The sequence below is a fragment of the Bos grunniens genome, chromosome 29, assembly GCF_055505025.1.
Source record: "Bos grunniens cultivar Pamir isolate PY7600 chromosome 29, Bosgru_T2T1.0, whole genome shotgun sequence".
Taxonomy (NCBI): domain Eukaryota; kingdom Metazoa; phylum Chordata; class Mammalia; order Artiodactyla; family Bovidae; genus Bos; species Bos grunniens.
In genome coordinates, this window is record NC_141193.1 from 5,730,409 (window position 1) to 5,746,795 (window position 16,387).

A 16,387-nucleotide genomic window follows, 5' to 3' on the forward strand; every position below is an offset into this window, starting at 1 on the left:
CATCATCTTTGATAACCACACCCGCGTCTCTCCCCCCTCCACCCCCCCACCCCCGCCCCAGCTCCACAGCACTTCCAATCCCCTTGCCTGTCCTTAATCTCTGGCAACCACAATCTGTCCTCCATTTCTATAATTTAGTCATGACAAGAATGTTATATAAATGGAATCAAACAGTATGTAAGCTTTTGGGATCAGCTTTCCACCCCCCCCCCAACTCAGCACACTTCTCTGGATTCCGGTTGCCCTGTGAATCAATAGTTCATTCCTCTTTTTGAAAATCAATTAAATAATTAATTTGACTGCACTAGGTCTTAGTTGCCCCACCTGTGATCTTCGGTCTTTTAGTTTTGGCACGAGTCTTTTTTTTTTTTTTTCTTAGTTGCAGCATGTGGGATCTAGCTCCCCGTCCAGGGATCGAAACCCACCCCCGACTCCTGCATTGGGAGTATGGAGTCTTAGCCACTGGACCACCAGGGAAGTCTCAGTTCATTCCTTTTATTCCTGAGTCATATTCCTTGGGATATTTAACCACTTACCCACTGAAGGATATATGTGTTAGTCTGGAGGCTTCCCAGGTGGCTCAGTGGTTAAGAATCCTCCTCGCAATGCAGAGGACACAGGTTTGATCCCTGGGGCAGGAAAATCCACTGGAGAAAAGAATGGCCACCCCCTCTAGTATTCTTGAGGGGAGAATCCCATGGACAGAGGAGCCTGGCGGGCTTACAGTCCATAGGGTTGCAAAAAGCTGGATACAACTGAAGCAATTTAGCAGCAACACACACATGCTTAAGCACACCTACCATAAATTGTGAAAATGAAAGTTCCTCAGTCGTGTCTGACTCTTTGTGACCCTTTGGATTATACAGTCCATGGAATTCTCCAGGCCAGAATACTGGAGTGGGTAGCCATTCCCTTCTCTAGGGGATCTTCCCAACCCAGGGATCAAACCCAGTCTCCCACACTGCAGATGGATTCTTTACTGTCTGAGCCACCAGGGAAAAGTGGGAAAATGAAAGAATGCCATTTGCAGCAACATGGATGAACCTAGAGATTATCATACTAAGTGAAATAGTCAGAAAAAGACAAATGTCATACAATATTGTTTATATTTGGAATCTTAAAAAAGTGATACAAATGAACTTATTTACAAAGCAGAAACAGACTTATAAACAGAAAACAAATCTGTGGTTACCAAAGGGGAAAGGGGTGGGAGAAGTAAACTAGGAGTTTGGGACTAGCAGATACAAATTACTATGTATAAAATAGACTCCACGTGGCTCAGAGCAACTCTGAGCTTGCGCTCTAGAGCCTGTGCCCTGAGCAAGAGCGGCCACCTCAGTGAGAAGTGTGTGCCACAAGTAGAGGGCAGTCTGCATGTAGCAATGAAGACCCCCCAATTTTTTTTAAAAAATAAAGAAAACCTCTAGCTCAATGCCTGGCCCATAGTAAATGTTCAATAAATGGCTGAACACAATTTTTGTAAGAAGCCAGCTCTGCAGGTATTTTCATCACCCTTACCTTAGGGGCTATCTCAACATCTTGGGAAGGTGGCATCTTTTCTCTCACCATACATTTACACAAGTATGCACTTGAGCAAGAGGGGAAAGAAAACAACTAATGATATGCTGACCTCTAGCAAAACTTGAAGTTCAACATTTTCAGCCAAGTCATCATTTGAGCACTTGCATGTATAATGAAATAAAGAAATATTACTACTTTGAGATTTCCTCTCCAAGTAAAGTTTTTTAAATCAAGTTTTTTCTTATTCAATTTTTAAAATCAACATGTTATTCAAGAATAAAAGCCATCATGTTCATGTATGGCAGACACCAATACAATAATGTAAAGAAATTATCCTTCAATTAAAATTAACTTTTTTTTTTAAAGAATAAAAACCAAATGGATTGTTCTAATCACAACAGATAGAAAATCAATCTTTTCAGAGACAGCCCTCAATAGGTGAGTCTTCTGTTTTTTTTTTATTTTAAATGTAATTGTATTAATTTATTTTTAACTGCTTATTTGTATCTATTTGACTGCTCCAGGTCTCAGCTGCAGAGTGTGGGATCTAGTTCCCTAAGCAGGGATCAAACCTGGGCCCCTGCATTGGGAGTGTGGAGTCTTAGCCACTTGACCACCAGGGAAATATCCTATGCTTCTGTTTAAATAGTGTATTAGTCAGCGTTCTATCCAGAAACAGAAGCAGTAGGGGAGACACAGATAAGAATTTTTTAACGATTTCTTTATTTTTGGCTACACTGGGTCCTCTTTGCCGCGTGGGCTTTCCCTAGTTGCGGTGAGCAGGGGCTACTGTGCATTGCAGGGTCCCGGCTTCTGGTTGCAGTGCCTTCTCCTGTTGTGGGGCACAGGCTCAAGGTGTGTGGCTCAGTAGTTGTAGTACATGGGCTTAGTTGCCCCACATCAGGTGGGATCTTCCCTGACCAGAGATTGAACCTGTGTCCCCCGCACTGGCAGGCAGATTCTTAACCACTGGAGCACCCGGAAAGTCCAGAGCTGTTTTAGATGTATTGCTTTGTTTGGGTATGGTGATCAGGATCACAGAGCAAATGAGGGGAAGGGATGGGACCTGAAGCCAAGCTCATTAGCTGCTCTTCAGTGTGAATGACCTGCATGGAAACACTAATTGTTGGAATACGCACTGGGGCATTGGGCTGCGCTGGGTTTGCAATCAGGAATTGAGATCATCAAAGCAAAGATTCCTGTTTGAAGAATGTACCTTTATCCTGAGGACTAACCAGCACTTGTGCCCAGTGGTGTCAGAGAAGACACCAAACCTCAACCAAAGGAACCAGAAAACCTCTGGGAAGTAGCTCATGAAACCTCAGAACACCTGCCTTGCTTCATGAACCCGGAAAGTTGCTCCATGTCCATCCCACGCTGGGACCAGATGCTGCTGGCCTGGTTCCGACCCTGTATTAGTTATCTACTGCTGTCTAACAAATGACCCCAAAGTTTATTCACTTAAAATAATAAACATTTATTATCTCCTTCTCTGGGTCAGAAATTTGGGAGTGGCTTGACTGTGGGGTTGTTGCCCAGAGTCACTGTTTTAAATATAGTCTTTATTATTATTTAGGTCTGGCAAGGCCAACAGATCAAGAGGCATCTGCCATCGAAGAAATAGTTTCTCACAGATCCCAAGAGAACGGGGCATGCCATCCTGGGGTAGGGGTGGGGGGGCGTCCACCCGAGGATGTACCGGGGGTGGTCAGGAGGCAGAGGGAGATGGGAAACTTCGGGCAGAGCCTCTACTGTGGTTTCCATGGAAAGAAACACACAAGGCAGGGTAGGCAGGCCAAGGATTGGGGAGTTTGGATCATTGCAGTGGGCTCAGGAGCATAGGGGCCATCTCTGGTTGTTTGGTACCTGGCCCTGGGGTGACTGTGGCAGGTGTACGGCCAGGGTATAAGAGCCCGTTGAGGAGGCGGGACATGGGCTCTGAACTGGTCAGTTTGCATCTGAAAGGCACACTGTCAGGCCAATCGTCTACCATTGCTTTTGTTGTTGTTCAGTCACCAAGTGCTGGACTGCAGCACACCAGGCTCCTCTGTCCTCCACTGTGGCCCAGAGTTTAGACAATTCATGTCCATTGAGTCAGTGATAACTATCTACCCATCTCACCCTCTGCTGTCCTCTTCTTTTGCCTTCAGTCTTTCCCAGCATCAGGGTCTTTTCCAGTGAGAATTAGTTAACCCTGCAGGGTCAGTCAGGCCCTAGAAGTCAGAGCATCAGAATACAGAAAATCAGACTTCCCTGGTGGTGCAGTGGCTGACACTCCACACTCCCAATGCAAGGGGCCACGGTTTGATCCCTGGTCAGGGAACTGGATCCCAAATGCTGCATCTAAGACCCAGCAAAGCAAAAAAAAAAAAAAAAACTAGAAATTAAAACACGTAGTTAACACAGTCTCTCATGAGGTTTCAGTCAGCATTGCAGCTGGGGCTGCAGCCATCTGAAGGCTCGACTGGGGCTGGAGGAGGCCCTCCAGACGGCTTGCTCACGTGGGTGGTGACTTCGTGCTGCCTTGGCAGGAAGCTTCCGCTCCTTATCACCTGAACCTCTCCCCAGGGCTGCTTGAGTGTCTTCCTGGTTGGCTGGCAACCGGGAGAGGGAACCAGGAGCAAGCCAGAAAGCTTCCACGACCTAGTCCCGGACAATCTGCACCATCTCTCCCACACCTGTGAGCTGGAAACAAGTTACTATGTCCAGCCACACCCAAGGGATAGGAGATTGACTCCAAATTCTGACGGGGAAAATGCATCTGTAGACATATTTGACAATTCTCACAGTCTCTTTCAGCTGAAATCACAGAAGCTCAACTCCAAACAAGAAGCATGTCTGAGGTCATGTGAACAAATCAGAGGAAGGACATGGCCTCTTGGAGACTGGAATCATAGCTGAAAACTCTCTCTCTCTCTCTCACACACACACACATAGGCTCAACTCTCTCAGCTATAAACAACCCCACAGTCTGCTCTGAAGTCACACCCTCACAGACTCTTTTTGTGCAGGGGCTGTGCTGAGCCTTCACTGCGGCGGGTGGGCGGGCTCAGAAGGTGTGGTGCACAGGCTTAGTTGCCCCGTGGCATGTGGGATCTTAGTTCCCTGATCAGGGATTGAATCCGTGTTGCCGGCATTGGAAGGCAGATTCTTAACCCCTAGACCACCAGGGAAGTCCCCTCACAGACTTTTGTGAAGAAAAGAAAGCTCTGGTTGCAGAGGAAGCTCCTGGTGCCTGGCCAGCACTGCCCTGCCTGGGTCAGGGAAGGACTCTGATGGGCCCAGCTCCCTGCCAGGGCTCAGCCCTTGGACCACACTGTGCCCGGGGCTAGGGCTTGGGTTTGGGTCACACGTGTCTGGAGGGCAGAGGCTGGTACCAGTAGCAGACGATGAAGGCTCGCAGAGTCAGAGGAAGAGAAGCCCACAGACATTACCAGGTTAGAGCTGAGCGACCAAGTCAGCTGTGTGTCTCAGTCTCCCCGAGCCTGATTTATGAGCCCAATTACCAGTTGCCTTATTTTTGGCATAAGAGGAAAAAGCCACTGCTTCAAACTCTCAAAATGGTAACTTTCCACTCTCGTTGTTGTTTACTCACTAGGTCATGTCCGACTTTTTGCAACCCCATGGACTGTAGCCCAGCAGGCTCCTCCGTCCATGGGATTTTCCAGGCAAGAATACTGGAGCTGGTTGCTATTTCCTCCTCCAGGGGATTTTCCTGACCCAGGGATGGAACCCACGTCTCCTGCATTGGCAGGTGGGTTCTTGAACACTGAGCCAGCAACTTTCCCCAGATGTGGCCTAATCAGTAGGTCTAGCTGGAGACTTAAACATACTGAGCCCAAATCTTTGAGAAACCACCATTTTCTCAAGGTTGACACACTTTTGAGCCAGAACCCAGCTGGGGATCAGCCAATGGGCGAACTAAAAGCCTTCGTTTATTTTCTCCCCTAGATGCTTCTCTTAAGATCAAGGCTCAGGCAAGTAAGTTGGAGGAATAGTAATCAGAGCTTGCGGGATCCTGGGCTATTTTCCTGACTTTGTGGAAAATCCCATCTGGAGATGTATAGGCTCCCCACCCCCACCCCGGTGGAAAGTCTTCCAAGAGGAAGATTTGGAGTTCAAGTTTTGCTGCCAAAAGCACTTCCTGGACAAATACTCAACAGTTCTTGGGGGTAAACGTCTCCATAGGGTCATGAGAGGATCCTCCCAGTTGTTCGTGCTCACCCTGGTTTCACTTCCACATGTTTGCAGAGCTGGTTTCCAGCCTCTCGGCCTTGAAAGCAAACTGCAAAGCAGGCCAGCGGTTGAACATGACCTGTGCTCTGGCTTCTAAAATTCCTGTGGCTCCCTCTTGATTGCAATCAGGAAATTTAACAAGTCACTAACATTAACATTGCAAATAACCACTCCCGTTGACGGCTAGATTCGTGCAAAGCACATTTGAGAGCATTTTCTGGGGCTCTTTGGGAAAGAATGTAGGCTAGACGGTCAGTCTGCCTGGGTGCAAATTCCAGCTCTGACCTCAGTTTTCTCATCTGTAAAATGGAAGTTTTAAGGCCCACCAAGTGTCTGGCACACAGAAGGTGCTTGGAAAACACTGTGGCCTTTCGTGATGTCAGAAGAGGAAACAGGCCCAGAGAGGGTATGCTGCTGCTGCTGCTAAGTCGCTTCAGTCATGTCCGACTCTGTGCGACCCCATAGACGGCAGCCCACAAGGCAAGAACACTGGAGTGGGGTGCCATTTCCTTCTCCAATGCATGAAAGTGAAAAGTGAAAGTGAAGTCGCTCAGTCGTGTCCGACTCTAAGTCTGCGACCCCATGGACTACAGCCCACCAGGCTCCTTCGTCCATGGGATTTTCCAGGCAAGAGTACTGGAGTCGGGTGCCATCGCCTTCTCTGCAGAGAGGGTATACACCTGGGGAAAGGCAGCCAGGGCTCCAGGGCTGGGAAAAGAGTCTTCAGGTGGCTCACCAAGTGGGCTCGGGGGGAGTGGGCTGGAGGCGGGGAATGGAGCCTAAGCTAGAGCCATCCGGGACCTTGACAGAGCCAGGAAAAGGTGGTGCAGGCCAGAGACGAGCCTGGGAAGGACTCAGCTGACGTCCCTGCAGCTTCTGGAGTGGCGGCAGAGCAGGGCCCATAGGCTGAGACCTAGACTCAAGGCCCCATAGCAGGCTGGGCTTCTACAGGTCAGCGGTGACTCCCTAAACCCCTAACCCCCAACCTCCCTGGTCTAATACCCCAGGGAGGGAGATTATCGAGTCTCAGAGCTGCCACCAAAGGGCAAACCCTCACAGAAACTGGGATCAACCCCTTTATTCCACCTCTTCTGACCCAGCTGCAGCTGGTTGAGGACTGGGAGCGCCCACAAGGACTGGCGTTTTGAGTCTGTAACCGCTTGTCCCTCCTCCCCAGCTGGAGAGCAAATCCGATCAACAGGCTTTAAATGTTCCAGTGCCCCCCCTCATTTTTTCCCCCTGCAACTCTTTATTTATTTATTTTTGGTTGCACTGGGTCTTTGTTGATGCACCCGGGCTTTCCCTGGTTGTCGAGGGTGGGGTCTACTCTTCACTGCGGTGCACAGGCTTCTCATTGGGTGCCTTCTCTTGTTGCAGAGCACGGACTCTAGGTGTGTGGGCATCAGTAGCTATGGCAGAGAGGCATAGCTACTCCTTGGAATGTGGAGTCTTCCGGGACCAGGGATCAATCCCATGTCCCCTTCATTTGTAGACGGATTCTGTGCCACCAGGGAAGTTCCTGATCCAGCCTTTAAACTGGAACCAGTTTCACTTCCACCCCGACCCTGAAAGGCTGGAAGCCCAACCTGTTAGGGTTCCTGTCTCCATATAATTGAGTGGGGGAAGGGGGTCACCAGAGTTACCAGCTCGCAGGGCACCTGGTAACTGCAGTCACCCTGGACCGGGATATAAAAAATAGTGGTTCAAGCTGGGAGAGTTGTTACAAGCACGGGTTCTGGGACCAGAAAGCCCAGGTTCGAATCCTGGCTTGTGGCGTGTCTTAAAGGAGGTTGCGGGCTTCCCTGGTGGTTCAGATGGTAAAGAATCTGCCTGCAATGCAAGAGACCTGAGTTCACTCCCTGGTTTTAAAAGATCCTCTGGAAAAAGAAATGGCAACCCACTCCAGTATTCTTGCCTGGAGAATCCCATGGATAGAGGAGCCTGGTGGGCTAGTCTATGGGGTTGCAAAGAGTTGGACACGACTTAGTGACTAAACCACCACCACCACAGATTTTGATGTTTTCGAGTTGTGATGCTGCAGAAGACTCTTCAGAGTCCCTCAGACAGCAACGAGATCAAACCAGTCCATCCTAAAGGAAATCAAGCCTGAATATTCATTGGAAGGATTGATGCTCAAGCTCAAGCTCCAATACTTTGGCCACCTAATGAAAAGAACCGACTCACTGGAAAAGATCCTGATGCTGGGAAAGATTGAGGGTGGCAGGAGGAGATGACAGAGGATGAGATGGTTGGACGGCATCACCGACTCAATGGACATGAGTTTGAGCAAACTGGGAGATGGTGAAGGTCAGGGAAGCCTGGCGTGCTGCAGTCCATGGGGTCGCAGAGTCAGACACGACTGAGCAACAACAAAGGTGAGTCAGCAGCGTCTCCCCTGGGGCCAAGGGAGGCAGAACGGAACTTGATCCAGTCTCTGACCTCACGGGGGAGGGCTGGAGGGGCGACACCTGGGCAGGCCAGACCCCAAAGAGTGGAGAGGCAGAAGTGCCCAGGGAACCTGGAAGAGGGCTGAGGGGCATGACTGTGGGGGGTGGCAGGGAAAGTGGGGGAGGGGAGGTGGAGGCAGGGAAGTGGGTCGTCAGCGGCACAAAGGCAGGGAGGGGCAGGAGAGGTGGGCTGTCTGGAGAGCAGAGAGCAGCTCTAAGGGTGAACCAGGTGGCTGGGGGCGGGGAAAGTTCTGGAAACCAGAGAATTCAGATGTAGGAAGGCCTGGCAGGCTCATCATTCTGAGGACTCTGCCTGGAGAGCAGCGAGGAGCCATGAGAGCTCTGCGTTGGGAATGCAGGCCTTCTGGAATTATCTGCCTCCACACTGTCCCAGGAGCAGCAGGAGGCCTTGGACAGGCTGAGCAGTCACAGCCTTGCAGGAAGGAGACTTGAGCTGGGCCTGGGCAGGTGGTAGGATGCTCCCATGGTGGGAGGGGGCGCTGACAGAGGCCCCAGGAGCTGGAGGACCTTGACTAACCCCCTCCCAGGTCCCCAAGCAGCACGTCGTGCCCAGAACTCCCAGGGCGGTCTTCAGCCACACACCTGGGCCCTGCTGGCCACCTGCCACACTGCCTGCGGGTGACCGTGGCACACATGAGAACAGGCAGCATGGACACGCGTGTGAAACCCTCGAGGGTGTGTGTCACTCCAAGTGGTTCGTGTGCACAGCACCGGAGAGAGCAGAGACCAGTCACCCTGCCTGTGCTGGGTGACGGAACCCATCACGCAGCTGTCAGGAACTGCGCATTCCCTACACGGAGGCCCTTTTCTCAGCTGGAGAGGGTTCCCAGGTTGCTGTGGCCCTGGGGAGGTCAACCTCCTCCTGCAGGCAGCCCTCCAGGGTGGATCTTGCAGGCGTGGAATCTCACCTTCCTCTCTGGACCTGGAACTCCTCTTTGTGTCTTGGCAGCTCTGAGGGCCTGAAGCTCCTTCAAGGCCCAGCCCAGCCCTCATCCTCTTTGAGACAGTCTGGGAAGGGCTGGGGATCCCCAGTGGCCACCCGGTCCCTCAGTGACCACAGCACAGCTTTCCTCTCACCGTGTTTATTCGTCTCAAGGGCAGCCCCTCTCCCAGGGGAGGCTGGGCTCATATTTTGCGGCTTCCAAAGATGGGACGGTTCACATGCTCCGGGGAGGCCAGGAAGGCCTTGAGCTTGGGCCGGGCGCTGAGGCGGGCCACGTAGGCTGAGAGCAGGGGGAAGGGGTCCAGGCAGCCGGGGACCAGCACCTGATGATTGAGCAGCAGGTCCAGCAGGTTGTAGTCGGCGAAGGAGATCTGTAGGGCAGGGGGCGGGAGGGCTTGAGTGGGATCAGGAGAGAGGGGGCGCTGCTTGAGGGGGCAGAACACTGACTGCTCCAGGAGCCAGTCACGGCCTTGCTCTGGGCCTCGGTTTGCCCATCTGAGAAATGGACCTCCAATGGCTGGACCCAGCGCTCACCTGGTCGCCCACAATGAAGGCCTGGCCCCCCTGATTCTGGGACAGGAGGGTCTCGAAAGGCTGCAGGTGCACCGGCAGCTCCTGAACATATTGGGCTTTGTCCTCCTCCTGTGAAAGGAAGTGATGCCTGCGGTGGTCTGCGGTGGGCCTGGGCCCGGGCAGCCTCCCCGCCCCAGCCCTGAGCGCCGGCCCCAGCGGCTCACGCGCTTGTGGTGAATGAGGTGGCCGCAGTGCCTGCGGAGGTCTTCCAGGCCGTCGTTCACCATGTCCACCAGCGCCGCCTCCCGCTCGTCTGTGCCGTAGAGCCCTGTGTCAGCGGCCGGGCGGAGGGTCACGTTCTGTTCAGGCTGGGGTCTGGCCCACCCAGTGCTCCCCTCTTCCCCCAGACCTGAAGGCCTCAGGTCTGGACACCCAGGTCTCCTGCTCTGGGGGGTCCGCTCTGCCCAATTCTGCCACTCCCGTCTCCATGAGCCTAAGGAACGTACCCAGCAGGAGCCCTGGCGCGCGTCTTTGAGACCAGACCCTGGTCCCTGGGACTCGGGAACTCCCAGCCCAAGCCACCCCCGGTTCCTCCTCCAAGCTGTCCCCCTGCAAGGGCCAGCCAGGCTCTGATTGAGCCTCCCCAGGCCTGAGGGGTACCCGGTTGTGGGGCCTGGCCAGAACCTGGCTCTGCAGACTGTCGTGTCCCTCTGAGTGCAGGACTTGCATGGGGCAGGATGGCGAGAGGCAGGCTACACCAGAGGCCCCCGTCCTCTCACCCTGGCTCTCGAAGAAGTCAGGGTGGGCCTGGGCCTGGCTGCTCCCACTCCCTTTCCCTGACTTCCTTGATGTGGGATCCCCTTCCCACATCCTCCTGTACCCACCCCCCAACCCCCAAGCTGGCCGAAAAAGAGGCAGTCACCTCCCCAAGCCACATTCCTGCCACCCTTGAAACAAGGCCACAGACCTGCTCATTGTGTGCACCAGGCTTTGCAGATTCAGGTGAGGCCAGGCAGGAGGAGACCGGCCTTGAAGCTCCTGGTCACACCCACAGTGACTCTAGACTACAGCAGCATGTACCTTGTGGTGGCCAGTGACCACCTCTGAGCTGTCATCCAGCAAGCGATGAACCCAGGAGGGCTGCCGGCCCAAGCCATGTGGTCCCTGCCCTGGGGGTGCTGGAAGCCCCAGCCCTGTAACCTAGAACCCTCCTAACCCAGGCCCTGCCCCTTCCTCTAGGGCCATCTGGCCCTTCCCCCAGCCGTAGGACCAGATCCCAGGACATCTGGGTGGGACCCTTCAGGAGCTTCCCTGGACTGCGCTGCCTTCAGCCTCGGGACTCACCAAAGGAGCGGCCCAGGTGTCTCAGGATGGCATTGGACTGGTACAGGGTGAGGTCTCCATCCTGGAACTTGGGGAGCTGCCCGTACAGCTGGGAGGGGTGGGGCACGGCTTGGTAAGGGACACTGAGCTCAGCTGCCCCCTACTCAAGGGTTGCCCCACCTGTCTGGGCGCCGTCACTCACGCAGGAGGCCTTGAGTGGGCCCTGCAGCCAGCTCTCCTTAGTGACCACCTCCTCCTTCCAGCTCTGGTCCTGGTCGGCTAGCAGCATGCGCAGGGCCTCGCAGCGCCCTGGGGGAGGGGAGGATGGGGCAGTGGGGGTGGGCAGAGACCCCAGCCTCGCAGCAGCCCCCTGTCAGGAGTGGATGGGAGCTGGATGTGGAGACAGGACACAGACCAGAGTCTGAGCCCCCTGAGAAGATGAGCAGCGGATAAAGAGTGCAGCCCCCGGCCCCCACAGCGTCTGGGCCAGGGGACAGGGTTGGAGGCCCAGCCCACTTCGCCCCAGGGAGGGACCCGAGAGGGAGGAATAGAGCGCACCGCCCGCGGGCCCCCTGCCCCCACAAAGGACGCTGCGGCGGGACCCCAGCCCGCGACCCCGCCCCGCCGCCCCGGGGTCCCGCCTCCGCCTCGGGCGCTGTCCAGACTGCGCGTCCTGCCGGGGGCCCTTCGCCCTCCTAAAGGAGCAGCGGCCGCACCTCGGGTCGGGAAGTAGACGATGGTGTAGGGCGGCACTAGGGTAGGCAGACAGACCGGACGATGCGGGAGGATCGGGGGTCAGGCCGCCCGGGCAGGAGGTGGCTCGGCCGGCCCCTTCCCCCACACGGTCCAGACCCTACTCACTGGAGGCGGCGGAGTTCAAGTGTGGCAGGAAGTGGGGAGGACCCAGAGCCCGTATATTTAAGGTCCTGCTCCACCCCGACGCCCCACCCCGGGAATCCGCCGAGTCACCGAGCGGATCTGGGTTGGGGCGAGGTGTGGGTGTGGTGAAGCCGGGCCGGAGGGGCCCACCGGCTCTCCGCAGCCGTGCACCTTGCCTGCTGTGCAGCGGTTTTACAAGAGGCTCCCACACTCAGCACCGGGCCGCCACTACCGGCCTCCTCACCGCACCTGAACACAGCATCCTCAGGGCCCCCAGAGGGCCAGGACTGAGCGCCCCAGCACCGGCACACAGTAGGTGCTCCATAAATGCTTTTTGCTTGAATGAATGCTATTTCAATAAACACCCATTTCCGCAGCCTGTCTCCTTTATAATAATAGCAAACCCTCAGGGACTGAGGGCTGCCGCTGAGAAATTTACACCTATTACAACCCTAAGACTTGGTCCTGTTCAGATCCCATCTTACAGAGGAGGAAACTGAAACACAGAGTGATGTTCCCAAGGTCAGAGGGCTAGTGAATACATCGGGTTGGATTCAGGGCATCACCTTCAATCCTCACGGTCTTCTGCAGGGCCTTGTTATTGACTACGTCTAAGGGCTCTGTATGCATAAGGCAATGGCACCCCACTCCAGTACTCTTGTCTGGGAAATCCCATGGACGGAGGAGCCTGGTAGGCTACAGTCCATGGGGTTGCTGGGAGTCGGACACGACTGAGCAGCTTCACTTTCACTTTTCACTTTCATGCATTGGAGAAGGAAATGGAAACCCACTCCAGTGTTCTTGCCTGGAGAATCCCAGGGACAGGGGAGCCTGGTGGGCTGCCGTCTATGGGGTCGTACAGAGTCGGACATGACTGAAGCGACTTAGCAGCAGCAGCAGCAGCAAGGGCTCTGTAAGAGGCTTCCTAGGTAGCTTAGTGGTAAAGAATCCGCCTGCCAGTGCAGGAGACATGAATTCAATCCCAGGATCGGGAAGATCTCCTGGAGAAGGAAATGGCAACCCACTCCAGTATCCTTGCCTAGGAAATCCCATGGACAGAGAAGCCTGGTGGGCTACAGTCCATGGGGTTGCAAAGAGTCAGACACGAATTAGCGACTAAACAACAACTCTTCAAATACAGGCTGAAGGGATACGGGTGAGTGGAAAGACAGATGAACTGGAGTGAGCAAGACTTTCTGGGCCTGGGAGGGCTGTGTCTTTCCAGGCGGGGCCTGTACCAGCCTCCCTCTGGGCCCATCTGCACCCGCAGCCCGGTTCTCATGGCTGCCCCTTCCTGGTGCTGGGGGTGGCAGTGGGTGGGGTCCTCCTTGGTAACTGGCGCCTGACTGAGCCTGGTTTTCCCATCAAAGCCACCCGAAAGAGGAAGCTGTCCTTCCCCAGGTGTAGAAGTATCCAGCCCAAGTGTGGGAAAACCCCAGGCAAGCCCGATTAGGAGCATCCCTGAGCCTCATGGAGCCCACAGCTGGAAGCGGGTGGGGGAGGTGGCCCCAGAGCTGGGATCTATCCCTGACTCACAGCTGCAGGAACATCTGCCCAGCACTTAGCAGCTTACAAAGAGCTTTTGCATAAATGGTTTCATGTTATCTCCACCGCAGCCTGGGAGGAACGGGGTCATGTTCCCATTATGCAGAAGAGGACACCAAGGCTCAGAAAGACTCAGTTACCCGCTCTGGCCTGGCATGCCTGTGCTCCTTCTGTGCACAAGCATCACACACCTGGGAGCTTGGAGACACCCTGCCAGCCGGCAGGCCACCTGCCAGCTCACACCCCAGCCGTCATGACTCCGGCCCGCAGGGCAGGCCTTAGCACCATGCTGCAGTGTTCTGCTGACTGCTTTTACCCACAGTCCTCTGGCTCCCCCAGCCCAGCCTGTGGTCTAGCTTTGTGGCCACCCTGGGGCCTCTTCCTCTGAGGCCCAGAGCACAGCTTTCCCAGTTGCATGGGGCAGGCAGCTTCCTGTGTCCATCCCCCACCTCCAGTCCATGTATATGTCAGCCCCTGTCTTTGGTGGAGTTTAAAGTATATGTCGGAGAAGGCAATGGCACCCCACTCCAGTACCCTTGCCTGGAGAACCCCATGGACAGAGGAGCCTGGTGGGCTGCAGTCCATGGGGTCTCTAAGGGTCGGACACGACTGAGCGACTTCACGTTCACTTTTCACTTTCATGCATTGGAGAAGGAAATGGCAACCCACTCCAGTGTTCTTGCCTGGAGAATCCCAGGGACAGGGGAGCCTGGTGGGCTGCCGTCTATGGGGTCGCACAGAGTCAGACATGACTGAAGCGACTTAGCAGCAGCAGCAGCAAAGTATATGTAAGAGCTTTATTGCTACACAAAATTCACCCTTACAAAGTGTATGTTCTGTGGGTTTTGGTATATTCAGTGTTGTGTGATCATCACCACTAATTCCAGAGCATTTTCATCACTCCAAAAAGAAACCCTGGATCCATTAGCCATCACGCCTCATTCCCCCTCCTGCCATCCCTACCTGGAGAATCCCATAGACGGAGGAGCATGGTGGGCTACAGTCGCAAAGAGTCAGACACGACTGAGTGACTGACACGCACGCACACCATCTATTTTGTCACTATGGATTTGCCTCTTTGGGGTATTTCATAAAAATGGAATCATACACGATGTGGCCTTTCACGTCCGGCTGCTTTCTCTTAGCGTAATGTCTTCAAGCTTCATCCATGTTGTAGGATGGGTCAGGACATCATTTCTATCTATGGCCAAATAATATTCCATTGTCTGGACATACGCATTTTGTTTACCCATTTATGTATTAATGGACATTTGGGTTGCTTCATTTTTTTACTGTTATGAGTAACACCTTCCCTGATAGCTCAGTTGGTAAAGAATCTGCCTGCAATACTGGAGACCCTGGTTCGATTCCTGGGTGGGACGATCTGCTGGAGAAGGGATAGGCTACCTACTCCAGTATTCTTGGGCTTCCCTGGTGGCTCAGCTGCTAAAGAATCCGCCCACAATGCGGGAGACCTGGGTTCGATCCCTGGATTGGGAAGATCCCCTGGAGAAGGGAAAGGCTATCCACTCCAGTATTCTGGCCTGGAGAATTCCAGGGGTCACAAAGAGTCAGACACATCTGAGCAACTTTCACTTTATGAACCTTGTAACACTGTTACACACAAGTTTTTGTGTGGACTTATCAATTCCCCTGGGTGTACATCTAAATGTGAAATTGCTGAGTCACGTGGTAACTCATTTTGAGGAACTGCCAAACTCTTTTCCAAAGTGGCTGCACCATTGTATAAGCCCAGCAGCGGCCTGTGAAGGTTCCAACTTCTCCTCATTCTCACCAATGATTGTTACTGCTCGTCTGTTTCACTGTAGCTGTCCTGGTGAGTGTGTGTATAACTTATGTGATATCTTACCACCGGCCACGCCTGGGTTTGGCTTGTGGGGAACTGGGTAGAGAAGGAACCATCATCTTTGCCTTTAGGGGAATTACAACTCAACTCAGAGTAGGAGGAGATAGACACAAGTCTTTTTTTTTTTTTTGGCTGTGCTGTGGAGCATGTGGAATCTTAGTTCCCCAACCAGGGATCAAACTCACACCCCTTGCATTGGTAGTGCAGAGTCTTAACCATTGGACCACCAGGGAAGTCCCCAAGCACAGGTCTTTATCACACATTGATTAGTGTGTCTCAGCAATGATTGGACTGGACATAAGGGAAGACACTGAAACAAGTACAATATGGTCTTTACCCTAATGAACTCTTTGACTAAAGAATGTAAGACCTTCAACAGCAAGTCCATCCACCCAGCCTCCATTTATCTGTCTGTCCATCTATATACCCATCTACCCAGTTATTCAGTTGGTTAAGAATCCACCTGCAATGCAGGAGACCCTGGTTTGATTCCTGGGTCAGGAAGATCCTCTGGAGAAGGGATAGGCTACCCACTCCAGTATTCTTGGGCTTCTCTTGTGGCCCAGCTGGTAAAGAATCTGCCTGCAATGCAGGAGACCTGGGTTCAATCCCTGGGTTGGGAAGATCCCCTGGAGAAGGGAAAGGAACCCACTCCAGTGTTCTGGCCTGGAGAATTCCATGGACTGTATAGTCCATGGGGTCGCAGAGTCAGACACAACTGAGTGACTTTCACTTTCACCCAGTTATTCAGCCATTCGACAACCAAACATTAGACCAGTAGTCCATCAAAACATCTACCTGTCCGTTTACCCACCATCTCATTTACCCAGCCGCTACTCATTTACCTACGCAATCATCCTCTACTTGTCTGTACCTCCATCTTTCCATTCACCCATCTATCCATGCAACCAACCATCTGTCTATGAAACCATTAGCCATCAAATCATCTACCCATCCTTCCATGAAGTCACCCAACTGTCCATCCATTCATTCATCCAACTTCCCATCTATCTTCTCAACTATACATCCACCTGTCCATTTATTCATCCTTCCATCCATGTTTGTCTATCCATCCAGCTTCTCAATTGTTCA

At 53.3% G+C, this 16,387-nt stretch overlaps 1 protein-coding gene across 1 annotated transcript; it reads right to left on the reverse strand.

Annotated features, from left to right (window-relative positions):
• Positions 1–9,291: 9,291 nt before the first annotated feature.
• LOC147341776 (glutathione S-transferase P-like) lies at positions 9,292–12,086 on the reverse strand. Its single transcript, XM_086385382.1, has 7 exons — positions 11,866–12,086; positions 11,721–11,756; positions 11,207–11,313; positions 11,026–11,113; positions 9,906–10,009; positions 9,703–9,810; positions 9,292–9,539 (listed from the first exon to the last, which is right to left on the reverse strand). Coding segments are annotated over exons 1-7 (633 nt in total). The 5' UTR covers positions 11,867–12,086; the 3' UTR covers positions 9,292–9,350.
• Positions 12,087–16,387: the final 4,301 nt, after the last annotated feature.

Excerpts from the sequence above, each read along its gene's own strand:
- LOC147341776 (XM_086385382.1), bottom strand. Across the intron at positions 11,114-11,206 it reads GCCCACTCAAGGCCTCCTGC|CTGTACGGGCAGCTCCCCAA; the intron begins GTGAGTGACGGC and ends CACCCCTCCCAG. Across the intron at positions 9,540-9,702 it reads CCTTCATTGTGGGCGACCAG|ATCTCCTTCGCCGACTACAA; the intron begins GTGAGCGCTGGG and ends CCTGCCCTACAG.